At 43.9% G+C, this 18,089-nt stretch overlaps 2 protein-coding genes across 5 annotated transcripts in view; one reads left to right on the forward strand and one right to left on the reverse strand.

Annotated features, from left to right (window-relative positions):
- Window positions 1-15,775, reverse strand: part of LOC144818905 (UPF0462 protein C4orf33 homolog) — a 61,145-nt gene extending 45,370 nt beyond the window's left edge. Inside the window, exons 1-2 of one of the 3 annotated variants that reach the window (XM_078676769.1) lie at window positions 15,711-15,775; window positions 1,461-1,641 (exon numbers count right to left, since the gene is read on the reverse strand). In XM_078676769.1, coding sequence (XP_078532895.1) covers window positions 1,461-1,641 — 181 coding nt within the window. In that variant the 5' untranslated portion in view covers window positions 15,711-15,775. Of the gene's footprint in view, window positions 1-1,460; window positions 1,642-15,562 lie in introns of all 3 variants that reach the window. The other 2 variants (XM_078676768.1, XM_078676767.1) reach the window with 2 other exon arrangements.
- A 104-nt stretch (window positions 15,776-15,879) lies between these two features.
- SCLT1 (sodium channel and clathrin linker 1) overlaps window positions 15,880-18,089 on the forward strand; it is a 558,774-nt gene continuing 556,564 nt past the window's right edge. Inside the window, exon 1 of one of the 2 annotated variants that reach the window (XM_078677643.1) lies at window positions 15,880-15,965. The gene's annotated coding sequence lies outside the window, so the exon portion shown is untranslated. The remainder of the gene's footprint in view (window positions 15,966-18,089) is intronic. The other variant, XM_078677642.1, reaches the window with a different exon arrangement.

The raw sequence follows: 18,089 nt of genomic DNA on the forward strand, positions 1-18,089 counted from the left end.
GAATCCGGGACTCTCCTAATGAACCGCTAGTAGAACATTGGACCTTGGCTTGCTAACCCTCCGAACAGAGAAGGTGAACCGCTAGAACCGTCTGCCTGGTTTTCTATGCATTTCTGCGTTTTCCTCTCATAGGAATCCATTGTGCGTAATTGCGCACAACTAGGAACTATTTTACGAACTTTGGTGATTTATAAGAAAAACATTACTTACTGTTGAACAAAGTTCTAGGTTTGAAAATATATATAAAAATAAGTGTTATTTTCTACATCGGTCTCAGATTTATTCTTTGAGTGTGTCTCATTTTCTTGCCTCCCTGAGTACAACAAATTCTTACCCTCTGATAAGCCTAACTGCTCGCCCACACTACCACAAATAGAGCGTTAGTATTATCTACTTTTGCCTCTGTAAACCAATTGGGGACTCCCTGGACTCTCTACACAGTGTACTTCATTTTGGTACACTATATAGAGCCAGCTTCCAACAAATGTCTTGATTTTCCAACCCATCCTTTCCCATCCCAGTGATAAGTTGGGAAAGTGTGGGGTCAAAATCTTATTAACAGGTAGCCCTGGATACTGCATGCACTATAGCACCTTTAGCAGTGATACATCAGCATATCACAGATGAGGAGATATTGAGGCATGCCCGATGCATGACACACAGGTTCGGACTTCATAAGCCCTGGACAGTGTCTCTGATGGCTGGCTCGAGTGCTTTTAAGTGCCTGCATCAGCCATCACACAGTGTCACTGGCTCCCTCAGGCTGATACTAGTCCCAAAGTTCAGCATTTTTTATTGCTCTTATTGACTGTTGCTATAATAAAAATAGACCAAAAAACAAGTCAAGCATAGTCCTAAGGCACGTAATGGAAAACTGCCACTGAGATTAACCTTCATATTGGTGCTCTTTTGCCCCGTGCCATCCTTTCCAAATGGTCATCTAATGCTATTTCAAACTGGCACCGAAATATGAACAGGTAGAGAACTTTATGGAATCGATATGTTTGTACAAATAAATTCCCTTCTTCTCTACAGGAAAGAAACTAGCATCATTAGAAGCTTTAATTAAATTTGAGGGTTTTTTTAGAGATGCCTAAACCCTCTTCCATTGCCAGTGTAAATTAAATCCAAAACCTAATGTCCTCAACTGTCCAAACAGTCATTTAGTTTCTACTGTATTTGATGATTTTTTTTATTTAAATGCTTTGTATTACGTTGTAGAGAGCAAAAAGACAAGTAGTAACAGGAGTGGATGGTCAACACAACCAAGCATGAGGCAAATAATAGTTACACTTTGATCTGAGGTTAGAGGAATTACCACTCATTAAGGTTAAATGGTACTGGTGAGACACGCGCCCAAACCTAGGGAACAGTAAAGTCAACTGATGCTAAGAGCCTCTATAAAAATCGCAGAAATGCAAAAATCTCTAGAGTTAGTTTAGCATGAAATTAGCACTGACCTTCATAGTCCCAAAGCCCAGGGAAAGCCTGCCCTGGCTCCCCTGGAGGTGCTGGAGGATCGCCAAAGAAAGGGGCTTTCACTTCCATCAGCAATCCTTCTTTTATTGACTTTAAGGTGAGAGTCACTGGTTCATGCCGTACTGGTAAACCATCCCATGTGTACTTGATATTAAACTCCATCTAAATATATTACGGGGTGAAGAAATGAGTACTTGAGTGTAAACGACTAACTGGGTATGATTTACACAAATTAGAAAACTTTTCTCTTGACTAAGTAAGCAATATAGCATGACACAGCAAAACAACATGTTATTTTTAGGAAAAATAATCAACATAAGAAATTAAATCATAATTCGATATTTCTTGACCAGTCATCATTGATGTTTGATGGTCCACATCAGTAATTTCAATCCCATATGAAAGTCAATTATCACACTTTTGTGTTGTTAGATTCTACACAATACTCCAACTCTACCTCCTGAGCAGTTGTATCTAAGAATTTCTTTCTCATATCAATTCAAAATGTTATGCTAAATTATACTTAAAATGAACGCACAAAAATAACAGTAACACTGCTTACAAAATAGAACCAACAGCAAGTGTAATAGACAATCACTAAAGCTAAATCAGCACAAGCATGGTATATCAACATGAATAAACAGTACAACCGACCACATTTCCTTTTTAGTATATTTGTGTTATAATGTTTTGAGGTCCTCAGTTAATATTTTCTAGGAAAAGTAGATGATGATTTCAGATCAGTTGAGCAAGATAACCTTAGCATGAATACTAAGAACTACAGTGAGTAAATTCATGAGTTACGAGGATCGAATGTTGGTGTTCGACATTAGCGCATTCCTGAACAAGATAACATATACTGACATGTACACTTGTATGTTTTCAGATTTGAGCAGAACTATGAATGTAGGATTGTCAGTGAGCCTTCCAGCCTGTGTTGTCTGACAAGACACTAGAAACTGTCATCATTTTGGCTGCAATGCATTCTTTTTTATTGAAAGAGTGATATATACGTACAACCCTTGAGCTTTCTGCTTATAATCCTAAGTAATAGTAGTGGATCAAGTGGATCTCAGTAACCACCTGGAAAACTTTAACCCGTTGACAATTTTTCGATAAGTGTACACTTATTCTGAGCTTGTTTGTGGGAGGGAGGAGGAAATGTAGGACGTAGTATAACATTTGGCAAAAAGTTTGCCAATTTGTTGAGGACTAAATTTCTATTAGCATCTCTGACAGAACAGCTTTTAACCTTTTTGGGTTTCTATTACACTTCAAGGAAATAGCAAGCAAGCTTCCCAACATGTTTGCTTTCAGGAAAAATGTACCCTCTTGTTTGTCCGGCATAGGAGGGCTATGCAGGTGCCAAGTGGGTGCCTAGCTTACAGGGTGGTGTGTCATTTTGCTACCACCCCCCTCCCGAGATCCATGGTGCTTTAAATTTAAGCGCCTTCTAATAAACTCTGTTCCACTCCAACACGATGGAATCTTGATATAGTGTTCTTCTTTTTAACACTGGTAACCCCAGGATAGGGTGGGTCTTAGCGCGCCTATACCACCGGGGTTCAACACTAACTTTTTAATTCACTGGTCCTGACGAATGCCTGATATACCATTTCACATGGACTGAAACATGTTGACCTTACACTAGGATAAAATTGGACTTGTAATTTTGGTCCATTATCCTACACTTTTGTTTTTAATCCTTGTCCAATTGTAACATTTTAAAACTCACTTTATTTTCACTTCACACACCAAAAAACCCAGCTCTGCAGTAACCTGGCGTTGCAGCACACTAGGGTGGCATTTGGCCACTCCTGGTGGGCCCCGATGGTGAGAGTACTCTGCTTAATTCAGAGACTCTGTCCATCACCACCCCTTGTTGTAAATAATTTTGTCCACCCTAAGCGTGGAAGGGTATACTCAGATGTGAGTCCCTTGCTCATTGCACCATCAGGATTCAAGCAAGCCGGGCCGAAGACGGCTGGAATGCCAGAAACCGGTCCCCGGAAGCTTGTTTCCTTCCCAGTGTAAGAATTGGCGTTTGTAGTCTGGTCTGCCCTGTTCCCATGATGCACTGGGCCAGGGACAGACTAATTTGCATACAGCCAGGTTCTGAAACTGGGATGGTGCAATGAGCTAAAAAACGGTGTTGGATCTAGCCCTGATCTCTTGACTGGGTGAGAGTACTCTGCTTAATTCAGAGACTCTGTCCATCACCACCCCTTGTTGTAAATAATTTTGTCCACCCTAAGCGTGGAAGGGTATACTCAGATGTGAGTCCCTTGCTCATTGCACCATCAGGATTCAAGCAAGCCGGGCCGAAGACGGCTGGAATGCCAGAAACCGGTCCTGGGAAGCTTGTTTCCTTCCCAGTGTAAGAATTGGCTTTTGTAGTCTGGTCTGCCCTGTTCCCATGATGCACTGGGCCAGGGACAGACTAATTTGCATACAGCCAGGTTCTGAAACTGGGATGGTGCAATGAGCTAAAAAACGGTGTTGGATCTAGCCCTGATCTCTTGACTGGGTGAGAGTACTCTGCTTAATTCAGAGACTCTGTCCATCACCACCCCTTGTTGTAAATAATTTTGTCCACCCTAAGCGTGGAAGGGTATACTCAGATGTGAGTCCCTTGCTCATTGCACCATCAGGATTCAAGCAAGCCGGGCCGAAGACGGCTGGAATGCCAGAAACCGGTCCCCGGAAGCTTGTTTCCTTCCCAGTGCAAGAATTGGCTTTTGTAGTCTGGTCTGCCCTGTTCCCATGATGCACTGGGCCAGGGACAGACTAATTTGCATACAGCCAGTTTCTGAAACTGGGATGGTGCAATGAGCTAAATAAACCGGTGTTGGATCTAGCCCTGATCTCTTGACTGGGTGAGAGTACTCTGCTTAATTCAGAGACTCTGTCCATCACCACCCCTTGTTGTAAATAATTTTGTCCACCCTAAGCGTGGAAGGGTATACTCAGATGTGAGTCCCTTGCTCATTGCACCATCAGGATTCAAGCAAGCCGGGCCGAAGACGGCTGGAATGCCAGAAACCGGTCCCCGGAAGCTTGTTTCCTTCCCAGTGTAAGAATTGGCTTTTGTAGTCTGGTCTGCCCTGTTCCCATGATGCACTGGGCCAGGGACAGACTAATTTGCATACAGCCAGGTTCTGAAACTGGGATGGTGCAATGAGCTAAAAAACGGTGTTGGATCTAGCCCTGATCTCTTGACTGGGTGAGAGTACTCTGCTTAATTCAGAGACTCTGTCCATCACCACCCCTTGTTGTAAATAATTTTGTCCACCCTAAGCGTGGAAGGGTATACTCAGATGTGAGTCCCTTGCTCATTGCACCATCAGGTTTCAAGCAAGCCGGGCCGAAGACGGCTGGAATGCCAGAAACCGGTCCCCGGAAGCTTGTTTCCTTCCCAGTGTAAGAATTGGCTTTTGTAGTCTGGTCTGCCCTGTTCCCATGATGCACTGGGCCAGGGACAGACTAATTTGCATACAGCCAGGTTCTGAAACTGGGATGGTGCAATGAGCTAAAAAACGGTGTTGGATCTAGCCCTGATCTCTTGACTGGGTGAGAGTACTCTGATTAATTCAGAGACTCTGTCCATCACCACCCCTTGTTGTAAATAATTTTGTCCACCCTAAGCGTGGAAGGGTATACTCAGATGTGAGTCCCTTGCTCATTGCACCATCAGGATTCAAGCAAGCCGGGCCGAAGACGGCTGGAATGCCAGAAACCGGTCCCCGGAAGCTTGTTTCCTTCCCAGTGTAAGAATTGGCTTTTGTAGTCTGGTCTGCCCTGTTCCCATGATGCACTGGGCCAGGGACAGACTAATTTGCATACAGCCAGGTTCTGAAACTGGGATGGTGCAATGAGCTAAAAAACGGTGTTGGATCTAGCCCTGATCTCTTGACTGGGTGAGAGTACTCTGCTTAATTCAGAGACTCTGTCCATCACCACCCCTTGTTGTAAATAACCGATGATGAAGCATGTCACCAACCAGGTTGGTGAGTGAGGGCTTTCAAAACAACCTAATAAGGTTTCCTTAACAGTCAACCTAATGTTGTGACGCTCCTCTGTTGTTCTTTTAGATTTCGCCCGAGGGGAACAGGAGCATCTTGTTTCCCTTCCGCTCTTGTTGTTACAAGTAGCCCTCTTGTTTGTAAACACAAATAATAATCCGAAGTGAATGTATCTTGCTATAGTCAAATTGTACTAACTTTTGCTGAGGAAAAAAAGAGTGTGTAAATGTTTACATTTCTACGTGTGTCAGTCTCTTTTCCAGTTTTTGCTAGATTAGCTTGAATGCATGTTGTTCTTGTGTACTGAGAATTCTTTTAGGAATCCTGTAAGTGTAGGATAAATGGAATCTAACATCACTTCATCACCTTGTTGTATTTCTGATAAAATACGTGGACACTGCCTCAGTCAACCTTTATTTAATTTGTTGGCCTGTTCTTGCTGCATATGCTGATATAGACACAATTTTGGAGACACTGAATTAATATTATTGTAAATTATGATGAAGGTATCTATACAAGGAATGTTTATTTGAAGTGATTTTGACACTCAACATATTGTACTCCGCTTTATGATTTAAATGGAATCCTTTACCAATTGGATAAAGCGTTTTCCAAGGATCAACTAACGTCACATGCTTTGCCACGTTTATTCACTGCACAGTTTACTTTGGCAGCGTGGAGTGCAGAATGCTAATGAGAATTTGAAAGATAATTTGATAAAGTTAAAGTCTTAATTTGTTTCCGATAAACTAACAATGACGAGTCAATGTGCAAGGTTAATGGTAATTTATTCCACTAATACGGCACTGATAAGTAGAAAGATAAGCCACCAAATTTCTAATTCTTAATGTGAGGAATTTGTAGAAGATGACCCCACCTGCCCAGACTCTAGAAACCAAACAGGTACACAAGGAAGCATCTTCTATCCTGTCGATCCCACTGGAAGTATATTTCCCATGCATGAAACCTTAATATAATGTTCTGTTCTGAAAGATATATTGAAAGAAAGTCAGGCCTCCTGTAGTGAAAAAAAGATCCAATGCCATAATCCATCCAGGGCCTCACTCCAGAGTGATTAAGCACCCAAGATTTAAAACAGTGAGTATTTTGTTTAGAGTTCACTAATACATGGAGCAGCTGTAGGCAATCTTATTTACCTATAGCACCAAAAACAGTAAAACATGAATCCACTAACCTATGCTTTGGATCTACGGAGCAGGATATGGAAAATGCCATGTCATTGAGCAGAAATAAGAAAACAAGTGGGATGGCACTGCTACCCGCCAACCCCCAATTTATTGGAATTTAGCTTCAGCTAAATGCTTCACATCTACTCTACAAACATTGCCCGTGTGCCACTCAGAAACTGCCCTTTGATCAGGGATTGCTGATCTGCACAGCAGGGGAATATAAATGGCTCAACTGGTTAGCGCCTGATGTCGGGGATGACCTGTAAGGTATAGTTTTGAATGCTGCAATGGCTAACTCAGCATTCCATACTTTTGAGGTTGATATATTGAGAAAAGTGGGAGGTAGTAACATTTATTTTTTGCCAGTGCTGCATAAAAACCTGAGTGTGTATAATTTCATTTTAGTCAATTAAGTGCTATTGAAGCCTGTCTCTTTATGAGCAGAATAGAATGTAATGTTTGAATATGCTTGTGGTTTTCGGGGGGAAAAAACGATTTTGATTAATTTAGGCATTTCGAACTCTTAAATTGCACCACGTCATGAGTAGCCCATCCAAAGCTTTTAGTCCCTTTCCTTTCTGATACATATGGTTTGGTGGTTCAAGTTTCACCACCCTAACAGTACAAATTACGAGAACCGGAAATGAGTTAAAAAAGAAGACTGAATCTACATGGCAAACAGAGAGATACAGGGAGGTTGCTTCGACTGAAAAGATGATATTTTACCAGAGCTCTCATGTTTCCCAGGTCAAGCTCATCCAACACAGAGATTTTCTTTGGATCATGTACTTGTAGTCGCGAAAGCTGCTGAACGAAAAGTTAAAAAAATGGACTGAATGAGCTACTCGAGAACAGATCTGTGAATCTAGAGAGCCCTGTGACACTGCCTCAAATGGTAGCATGAATATGGCCCAGCCAGACTTCTGAGCACTGCGGCTGTCTTGTCCTCGTCCTCAAATACTCGACTGTCCATCTCAGACGGCTCTCAGGATAATCTCGGATTGTCTGTACTTGCACACTGCCAGCTATCCTGCTCTTAGCTGCAAATGTCCTCTTCTCCTCAGTCTAACTTGAATAAGCTTCACCAGCCAAAAATTACAGGTGTACATGTATATGCTTTCTGACGGTAAGAGCACTTTAGAGCTACATTATTGGCAGCAAGTGGTATATAAATAAAATGCTATGTTCAGCTGCGATGAGCAGAGGGGAGCATAAGGATACCAGCAGCACTGACAACGGAATATCAGTGTAAGTAGATGCATACTCTGTCTGTTGGCCACACCAGAGATGTTTTAAGGCATGGGCAAAGTAGGCAATTGCCCAGGGCCCTGTTGGTAATCGCTTCACAGGAACCACAAGACACGAGTTGGGTTATTTATGAAGATTTACTGTATAAACACAACCTGCAGTTCAAGGAGCCAGGGTCCACAATGCAGTTCAAGGAGCCCGGGTCCACAGACGCCTCTCGAGTGTTATCAGCCTCGCATTCTAACCTTGGAATTAAACTAAATAAGATTCCATCATAAATCATCTCCTCCCTTTACATAAAAATAAGCAAACTCAAAAATATACATAAATGTTAAAAAAAGAAATGTATGTGAATGGAAAAACAAAACATGAAGTATCTTTCTCAAAGTTAAGAACATGGACATGATGCGAGTAAACAATCATACGTCTCGCCGGTTCGAACTTCACAGGGGGACCCGGCAGGGCTGCCCCCTATCGCCATTACTCTTTGCTCTCACCCTGGAACCCCTGGCCCCCTGGATCCGCACAGACGCTTCCATCAGAGGCCTTCAATGGAATGCAGAGACAACTGATAAAATTTCCCTTTACGTCGATGATATCCTGGTATACATCACCTCCCCTCGCTCCTCAATTAATAGCCTATTCCATGTCCTCACCAACTTCGGGAAATATTCGGGCTACTCGATCAACTGGTCTAAATCGACACTGTATAAGCTACACGGCCCCCACCTCACCTACCCAGAGGATTTACTATTACCATAGCCCAGGATGGCTTTAAATACCTTGGTATATTTGTCACCCCGGACTCCTCATTATTTATGACCGGAACTTATTGAGCCCCCTGCATCGGCTACATAGTGATGTAGCCCACTGGTGGCCCCTCCCGCTCTCTCTCCCGGGCAGGGCAACCTTATTTAAGATGTTGGCACTCCCGCATTTCTTGTATGCCCTACAGAACTGCCCCTTCCCGATCCCTGACTCCTATTTCAACGCTGTGGAAAGTGACGTACGACTTTTATTGTGGGATAGCGGAGCGGCCCGCATAGCCCTCCAAAAGCTTACCCAGAGTTGGTATGACGGGGGAATCGCCTTGCCTAACCTGTGCCTTTATTACTGGTCAGCACAGCTGGTGGCCACCAACCACTGGATCCATGGGTCACCCCTAAATCCAGCCTTCCACTTGGATAGATGTCAGACGGGACGTGAAGGTTACCTAGGGGCCCTCTACAGTAAACCAGTCAGGAACAGGTACGTGGGACCAATGGCACAAACAGTCACAATCTGGCATAGGGCCAACATTTGCGGGGATTGGTCGGACAAAATCACCAAAGCGACTCCACTATGGTCATCGCAACAGTTAGGCTCCCTTTGCTTCCATCTGGGATTCGACCGCTGGGACACGATAGGTTTATCGACGGTGGGAGACCTCATACACAAAGGCAAACTACTGACATCTGAGGACTTACGCACCAAGTATTCTCTCGCACAAACAGAACTATTTTGAATTATTTTGTTACCTCCAAATCAGGCACGCTATCCTCACTGCTATACCCGATCTCTCCTCCATACCTGAGACATCCCCCTTAGAGGACAGGCTGCTTTCGGAACCTCTCCCCTCAAAGGCTATCGAAAATTATGTAACAATCTCCCTAACACTTTTCAGTCCCTACGAGACAAATGGCAGGCAGACCTAGGTCCCCTGGAGGAAGAGGACTGGCGGTCGGCTCTAATGTCCCCTAGAGAGACAGCGATCAACCGTAGCTACATGTCTGCTACTCTATTGGCCAGAATTGGCAGACGTCCCGATGATCTCTGTTTACGGGGCTGCGGCTTACCTGGCACCTTTTATCATGTCTTATGGGACTGTCCGGTAATACAACAATTCTGGGGGGGGACGATACTCAAGATGGGTGACTCCCTGGGAAAGCAGGTTCCGTTCTCACCGAAGGAATGTATCCTTAATATATGGGAGGCCACGGAAAAAATGAACTTGAACTACGGTGGGCGACGCTGGGTTTCCTACTTGTCAAACGCTCGATAGCCATGAAATGGGGCTCTGCTGAAAGACCACTGGTGGTTGGTTGGATGGCGGAGATGGATCGCTGTATGCTCGCCGAAAAAACTGTATTTAAACTTAGAGGTTGCCCGACAAAGTGGGACAAGAAATGGGGACACTGGAACAAATATAGGGGTGAATTATGTGACTCTCCGACGTTGGAATTGGCCATGAATAGGGATGTACCCGTAGCTCGAACTGTGCACTAATGTACCGATATACTTGTTTTTATTATGTCATTCTAAATGAGACTGATGTACTGACTCTGTTTTTTTTTTCTTTTCAATAAACTTTTATATTTAAAATAAAAAAAATAAATAAAAAAAAAAAAAAAAGAACATGGACATGAAATACTCTCCTAACAAGGAGCTTAAAATGACACACCCCAGAACCACATCACATTCTCACATAATCCCACAAATTATGAACTCTGACCTCACCCCTTGCCCTAGACCTGCATTCATCATCCGGTACAACCACTGATCACAAATTACTTATCCATCACGCATTAACAAAGCTCCCGAATATCCTTCCTCATCCTCCCTCTTCGCACAATCTCCTCCCCTCTGGTACAGAGCCACATTAAGCAGGTTCCACCTTTCACTTCCATCAGTGACCACAAAGTACTTTCCCACATTTTCAACTCGGAAAGGACCCTTGAATTTGCTCAATCCACCCTTCACCCTTTCCAACCTTATTTTGACCCAATCACCTATCTCGAAATTTGGGCTACCTGGTTCATGGACAGGTTCCCCACCCAACAGTACCCATTCCTTTAACCATGCAGGAAGTAACCTGCTTCTCTGGGAATGTCCCCTCATTTTTTTAAAAGGACATCAGCGTGTGGCACTATGAATAGTGGTGCAATATGCCCATAACATGTCAGTCAAGTGTTGTCTAACATAACAGGTTGTCCATTGGACAGCATAAAGTTGAATCGTTCCTTTCACCAACCTGTTGACTCTCTCTACAATTCCATTACCCATGGGATTGTAGAGAGAGGTGCAGGAATGTTTGATCCCACATTGTTCCAAAAAATTACACATTTCATTGGAAGTTAACTGCGTGCCATTATCGGTAAGTAATGTGTGAGGAACACCTTCTTCCTCAAAAATCCTCTCCAAGATTGCAATGGTAGACTTAGTCATCACATCCTTCATAAATTTGACAATCAACCATCTTGAATGGACATCTACAATGACTGCAGCAGACCTCATTTCACTTGGTAACTCTGACATGGGGCCTATAAAATGTAAGTAAATGGAGTCCCAAGATACTCCTGGATCATCAATTTGGCCACTCACGCCCGACTGCCCACTCTCAATCTTTTTTCACTTTCCTAACAAATACTACAACTTTTCACCCACCTATTGACTTGATCCTCCATCCCCGGCCATTCATCTTTAAACTCCCTGCTCGTCACAACTTGTCCTAAGTGCCTCTCATGTGCTAATTTGAAAATGTGAACCCTCAACCCAACCGGTGGCACAAAGCGTTCACCTCTCATGATTATGTCCAAACCACTCACAGAAAATTCGTCCAACACTTTTCAGAAAGGTATAGCTGGCACAGACAGCGCGCTCTCCTTTACAGCATATTTCCTGATCATCACCATGACCTCTATCAACACCACGTCCAAACGCATTTCCTCCTCCCATTTCACCCTCGTGAAAGCACCCAGGCTGCTCTGCACCACATCATGAACAAACGCTACTGCCTCTTCAGAATCAGAACTCCAAATAGCTGATCCATCCACAGTTTCCCAATCCAAAGACATTCATGACAGCCAATCGCCTACAGATTCTTCCAACCATATATAAATTCCACATCATAAAGATATTCTTGTAATCTGGCGGCAAACCTGGCCAACCTGGCAGATCTCTTACCAGCACAACCAGCAGATAAAATCAGTGGTTTATGATCTGTTATTAAGACTAAGCTCATGCCCCACAAATATACTCTAAAATATTACGCACCCTATGCTGCATCAAGGAACACCCTTTCAATAACGGAATAGTTTCTCTCAGCTTACGTGAGGGTGCGCAAAGCAAAAGGTACTGTTTTTTCAGTTCCATTTTGCTTTTGTGACAGAACTACGCCAATTCCAGTGTGTTAGAAATGGGGGTCTCTAGTTGGGAGAGGTAGGTACCATTGTCCAAATAGTGACCCTTGCTTCTAGTCAGGGTAAGGGGGATACACTCTTTAGATAACCCCTGCTCACCCCCTTGGTAGCTTGGCACGAGCAGACAGGCTTACCAATGGCAACGTGTAAAGTATTTGTACCAACACTCACAGTATCACAGTAAAAACAACACAAATGGACTCCACACCAGTTTAGAAAAATAAAGTATCTTTATCTAAACTACACAGGACCAAAACGACAAAAATCCAACATACACAGTTCAAGAATATGATTTGAAATCACTTCATGGGTTTGCATCAAAATAATCCACAGTTGCGTCACTTTTAGCCCAAAGTACCTGTAGGTGCAACAAAAGTTCCAAGCAGCAACTGCAGCGTCGAAAAACAAGCAATGCGTCACTCCTGTGGCCCTGGGGAGGTGATGCGACAGCCCCGCTGCACGCAGCAGGCGTGTTACGACGAATCCGGTCTGCATGGGGAGCGATGCGATATTTTGTGTGGATTCTGGGGCGCAGCTTCTCCGGTAGGATGTGTCTCGCACTGGCACGATGCGACGATCTTCGGGGCGACGACGGACTACGGTGCAGTGGCGATGTGCAGCGCCGCATTGATCCTCTTCTGCCGCGGCCCCTCGATGCGATGGCGCGGGACTTTGCTACGATGTCCGCAGCGACGGGATGCGATCCGCAAGCAAGTGGTGCGACGGTTTCTGTCAGTGATGAAAGGCTCTGCGACGATACACACAGCAACAGGAATCTTTCTGCACTGGGGCAGTGGGCTCCGCAAGCGAACGATGTATCAGTTCTTGCAGCGGCAACCGGCGCTGCGACGATCTTCGCGGCGACAGAAATCGTCTCGCACTGTCGACGAAGCGCTCCGCAAGCGAGCGAGGCGTGCAAATTGTAGATTTGCTCTTGTCCAGCTCCCAAAACAGCAGGAAACAACTTCCAGAGGCCCCACAAATGGATCAAGCTCTCCAGGCAGGTCAGAACTCACACAGCAGAGTTCAGGGGAAAAGCTGGGGGTGAAGTCCTTTTGTTCCTGGGACTTCTTAACAGGAGGCCAGCTCTCCTCAGGCCCTTGGAGATCTCTTCAAGCAAGGGGACACAGCAACAGCAAAGTCCTTCCCATCTCCTTAGCAGCAAAGCAACTGCAGGTCAGCCTTACAGCAGGTCAGTCCTTCTTCTTCAGTCTTCCAGCATTCTCCTTGGCAGAGGTTCCTTCTTTATTCCAGGATGATCTAAAGTTCTGGGGTCTGGGTATCCCTTTTTATACCAATATTTCCTTTGTTCTCTGAAGGGAGAGAGGCCTTTGCCTTGTACAAACAGTTCTAGTCAGTCCAGGAGCACTTTGTTTACCTTACTCCTTCTTTCCTTTGAGAGAGAGGGGCAGGGTTGTCAGCTGCCCAGCAAGAAGTGAAGCCAGCATTGTGGAAGGCAGGCACAGCCGTATTCAGGCACAGGTGCTATCCCCTCCCACCACTCAAGATGCAGATGGAGCTATTCAGCCCTGTGCTGACTCAGCCAGCCTCCTGGAGCCACCCCAGCCCCTGTCACTCACAAACCAGACAGTCAATTCACAAACAGGCATAGGCACACAGAAAGGTCAGACAAGAAAACAGCCACTTTCTAAAAGTGCTGTTTTCAAATATAGGATTTAAAAAACATTCTTCCTAAAAGATGGGTTATTAAATTCTGAGTTCAGCGATACCAGATTTCAACTTTCTAGCTTGCTCCTATGGGAAGATATGCAGGTAAATATTATACACAGCATTCCCCATTCTGGCCTATGGGCAAGATAGCCTTTCAATAGTGAAAAACGAAAAAGGCTGTAATTCACTATCAGAGCATGTCACCCACACTAGTACATACTCTACCTTTCATATACACTACACCCTGCCCAGGGGTGTACCTTGGGCCTTCCATAGGGGTGTCCAATATGTACAGAAACAGAAGGGTTAGGCCTGGCCAGTGTGGACACTGGCAGCATGGCAGTTAGCAACTGCACATAGGCACTGCAGTGGCAGGCCTGAGATACAATTTTAGGGCTACTCATGTGGGAGGCACAATCAGTGCTGCAGGCCCACTAGTAGCATTTGAATCACCAGCCCTGGCACACTCAGTGCACTTTACTAGGGTCCTACTGGTAAACCAAATATGCCAATCATGGATAACCAATCACAAGAACAAGTTACCTAGGGAGCACTTGCACTTTGACACTGATCAGCAGTGGTAAAGTGCCCAAAGCATCTAAACCAGCAAAAACGAAATCCAGCACAGCGTCAAAAATACAGGAGGTAGAGGCAAAAAGTCAGGGGAAAGCACGCCAAGGATACTAGGTGTAACAATAAGTCATTACAATTGTGAGGTATGTGTTGACAGGCGCGCAACGCCCATTGGACTCAAAGGGCTTCAGTCCCCTCCCCGTCGTGTGTGGCAGCCCGGGATGAGACTGCTCCCCGGGCACACACACAGCCGCACCCGAGCACTTCACAGGTCTTTTAAAGACCTTTTGCTTGTTAATGAGGTGTTGTTGTTTCACCCCTTCTGAGAGCCCCTGCCGCTCCACTCTGCCTACTGCTTAGAGATTCAGCCCCCAAACTGTTTTCTTAGCCCCCCAAATGTGGCTCTAGTTGCGCCTCTGTGTGTTGATGATTAATTGAATCTTCTCTCCTATGAGTGACGGTGAATGTACTGTACTTTGAAATGGTTCACATGCAATTAACTTAGATAAAGACTTAAAACTTACCTGAGTCTGTGGTTATTTACTTTAAGGTATAAAGGTTAGAATTAAGTTAATTTTCACCATCAACTAGTTCTACTAATGGTCCATTGACCAGAGGAAAGAACTTTTGATCAGTGAAAGGTTGGTTAAGAGTAAGAAATAATCAATCTTGAAGTATGGAAAATAATAAACTTTGACTCCAGCGGTTTACTCAATTGTGTGTGTTTATGTGCCCAGGTGAGTATATCGTATTGGAGTATCTGTTGTTGGTACGCCGCTGCATCACTGGGACAGGAATTTCGGAGCATTGTTAAATGTGTGCTTCGCATATGACGTTATCTTAAAGTCCTTTCCTAACCACTTTACTGCACAAAAGTAAGACACTTCTAAACTCATCTCATTTTAAGGACATCACTCCGTTGCTGTGATCATAATAACGTAGAACGCAAAGTCAGCCCCAGGTGTGAACACAGCATAACTCAAAGCTAGAAATAGTTTTCCTTACAATGAACTGCAAATAAAATCTATGTTGAGACAAATTTAAAGTAATTGCACGTCATGCAAGTATGTGAGTCACTTTCTGTGCTGTTATTACTACTAAAGACCGTGCCCTCTCATGACGACATTTACTATGCTAATTGGTACTTTTAAGAATATAAAAAACTTGAAATCGATGCCTTTTTTTGAATCTACACACTCACAGTGCCCTTGTTACAAGCCCCTCTGAGTCTCCGTGTAAGGCAATCAATGTGCAGCGATCACTAACCTGCAGCTGCTCTTCTGAGGGAAAAGTGTCCCAGGACCAGACGACTGCAATTTTTTTTAAAAAATGCACGAAATCAAATATACCTCGCAGTAACTATATAGGATACAGCGCAAAAAACCGGGACGTGTTCTAATTTCGATTTCCTTGTCACGTGACGCTCGATCGCTACTAGGGTTATTCCTCTAATGCGATGCAATCACTTCCCTTGGATACAGTACACTAGAGGAAAGATTTCCTTAGCAACGACGTTGGACACGTTGGTCATGTGACAAACAGAGATCTAAGCGGTTAATTTCAGAGGGACAGATCGGCAGGCAGACAAGCGACAGCACCAGCTAGTAAGTTGCACAACAAAAGCAGAATGTTAGAGGGTTACGGACAATTCGATAATGCTTTGGGACACATGAAGTATGGTGGAGCACAGTGTGCATTGTGTGTGTGTTTAGTTGAGCCGTTTCTATTCATGCATCTGACCTATCCTTGCTAGGTTGGCATCAGAATGGGCAGTCGGAGTGCCAGACTTGGTCTGTGGAAGAGATAGTGGTCTTTGGGGTGTGCCAATCACGCCTGTTCTCACCCCTTTCATGTGCGGAGTCTCACTCTTTTAGACCTTACTCCCGTTCTCTCCCCATTTTTTTCTAAAGTGCACATATCACTAGCCTTCTCCTCCCTCTTTCCCCGCCTTCTTTTCACTTTGTCCTTCTGAATGTACTTTCTTGTGTCACCTCCCTTTCAATATCCCCTCCCTCTCAATATCCCCTCCCTCACAAACGCAGACTCTGTAAAAACCGGATTTCCTCTGTCACTCTCATGATTTTGACAGCTAGGTCACACACTTTCATATAAAATAATAATTGCAATCAGCATGCTTGTGACCACAGACTGTATCCTCAGCAATGTGGCCAAGTATTCGATCAGCATTAGCGGGAACAGGTTTATGAGCCTGCAGCTCAACTCCAAAGCTGTCAGTTGTGCTCCATCTTGAACACCCAGCTACAATCTGAACTCACCCAGACGGAGTCGACTGAGTTCACAGTGTGAACTTTACTAGTCTGATATGGATCAAAAAATCAGCAGAAACGCCAGATCTGCAAAATGCAAATAACCAGGGAATGTAAGCTGAAGTAAAAAGTGAAACATAAGCAGGGATTCTTTTGCACACATTAAGTAGCTTAAGGGATTTTAAGTCATTGTGGAACATTTGATCAGTGTTTTGCCCGTAAAATGAATGTAAATGAAAGGACATGAATATAGGCAGGGACATCGCAGGATTTTGGGGGCCCTGGGCCAAACGTATTTTGGGGACCCCTGTTCTGAACAACTTTAAATTTATTATCCAGTTTCTGCTTTTTCATGGCCTCTTTAACCAGGTCACTGGCAGTGCACAGGAACACTCGTCCAAATTCTAAATGTATTCACATCTAAATATTCGGGGGTAGTAGTGCGAGTTTCCAAAATTGTAACACAGTAGCAGCTCACTGTTATTACTGTAACTAATCTTTGTGACATCCTCCCATTTCTCATATGTGAGGTCCTGTTTTGATCTATAAGAAACTTTTATTTATGGGTGTTGCATAAAATAAAATATGAACACAACATTTCTCTGCAAAATCTCTGTAATAGACTCACACATCACCAATATTAAAAATAAATGAAAGGAAAACTGTATTTAAAACGAGTGTTTTATATCTTTTCAATTGTTATAACCCACACCCCTGCCATGCTGTCACCATTGGAATGTTCTGTAATAGATTGTTTGTAAGTTTCTACAGCTGCCTGCCTTAAGTTGACTGCAACCTGTGGTGGTGAAAGAATCAAATAAAGCACTGTTGAATTTCATTCCAGTGTAATTCATTATAACACTGGCGACAAGGATAGGATGGTTCTCCAAAATATTTCCTGACATGTACAAAAAATTAGAAGTTCCAGATATTAAACTGGGACAGTACAACCGTGATCCCATACCATCGTTGGCAATGACCACTATGGAGATCGGCTTCAGAAGAAGAAACACTGTAGGAAAGATCTATGTTTCTGAAAAAGGGTCCAGTTTGTTAGGATGGAGACATCAGAAAGAGCTGGGAACCAAGTTATATCCTAATATTCCTGACCAAGTGTTGATTGTAGATCCTTCCGTGTGTGGTAATGATGTGTGATGATTTCCCCGAGGTGTTTACAGAGATATTGGGGTTTCTCAAAGTTTACCACCATTTAGGGATATGGAATTCCTATAGTCCGATGCCCAGGACATATTGTTTGGGGTCAAGGGCAACATGTTTTCATGTGCATTTTGTCCTTTGGACAAGTAGGCCAAACCCCCTGCAGCACAAACCCTTTGGCTGCCAGTTTGCAGTACCACATTATGGATCACTGTCTCCAGTTAATGTAATGTTTTTGTCTGTATGTTAAGGCTGTTCAAACTTGTATTTATGGTTCATTAATGCAAAGCCTTTATTATTAGG

Source organism: Lissotriton helveticus, chromosome 2_1 (genome assembly GCF_964261635.1).
Source record: "Lissotriton helveticus chromosome 2_1, aLisHel1.1, whole genome shotgun sequence".
NCBI lineage: Eukaryota > Metazoa > Chordata > Amphibia > Caudata > Salamandridae > Lissotriton > Lissotriton helveticus.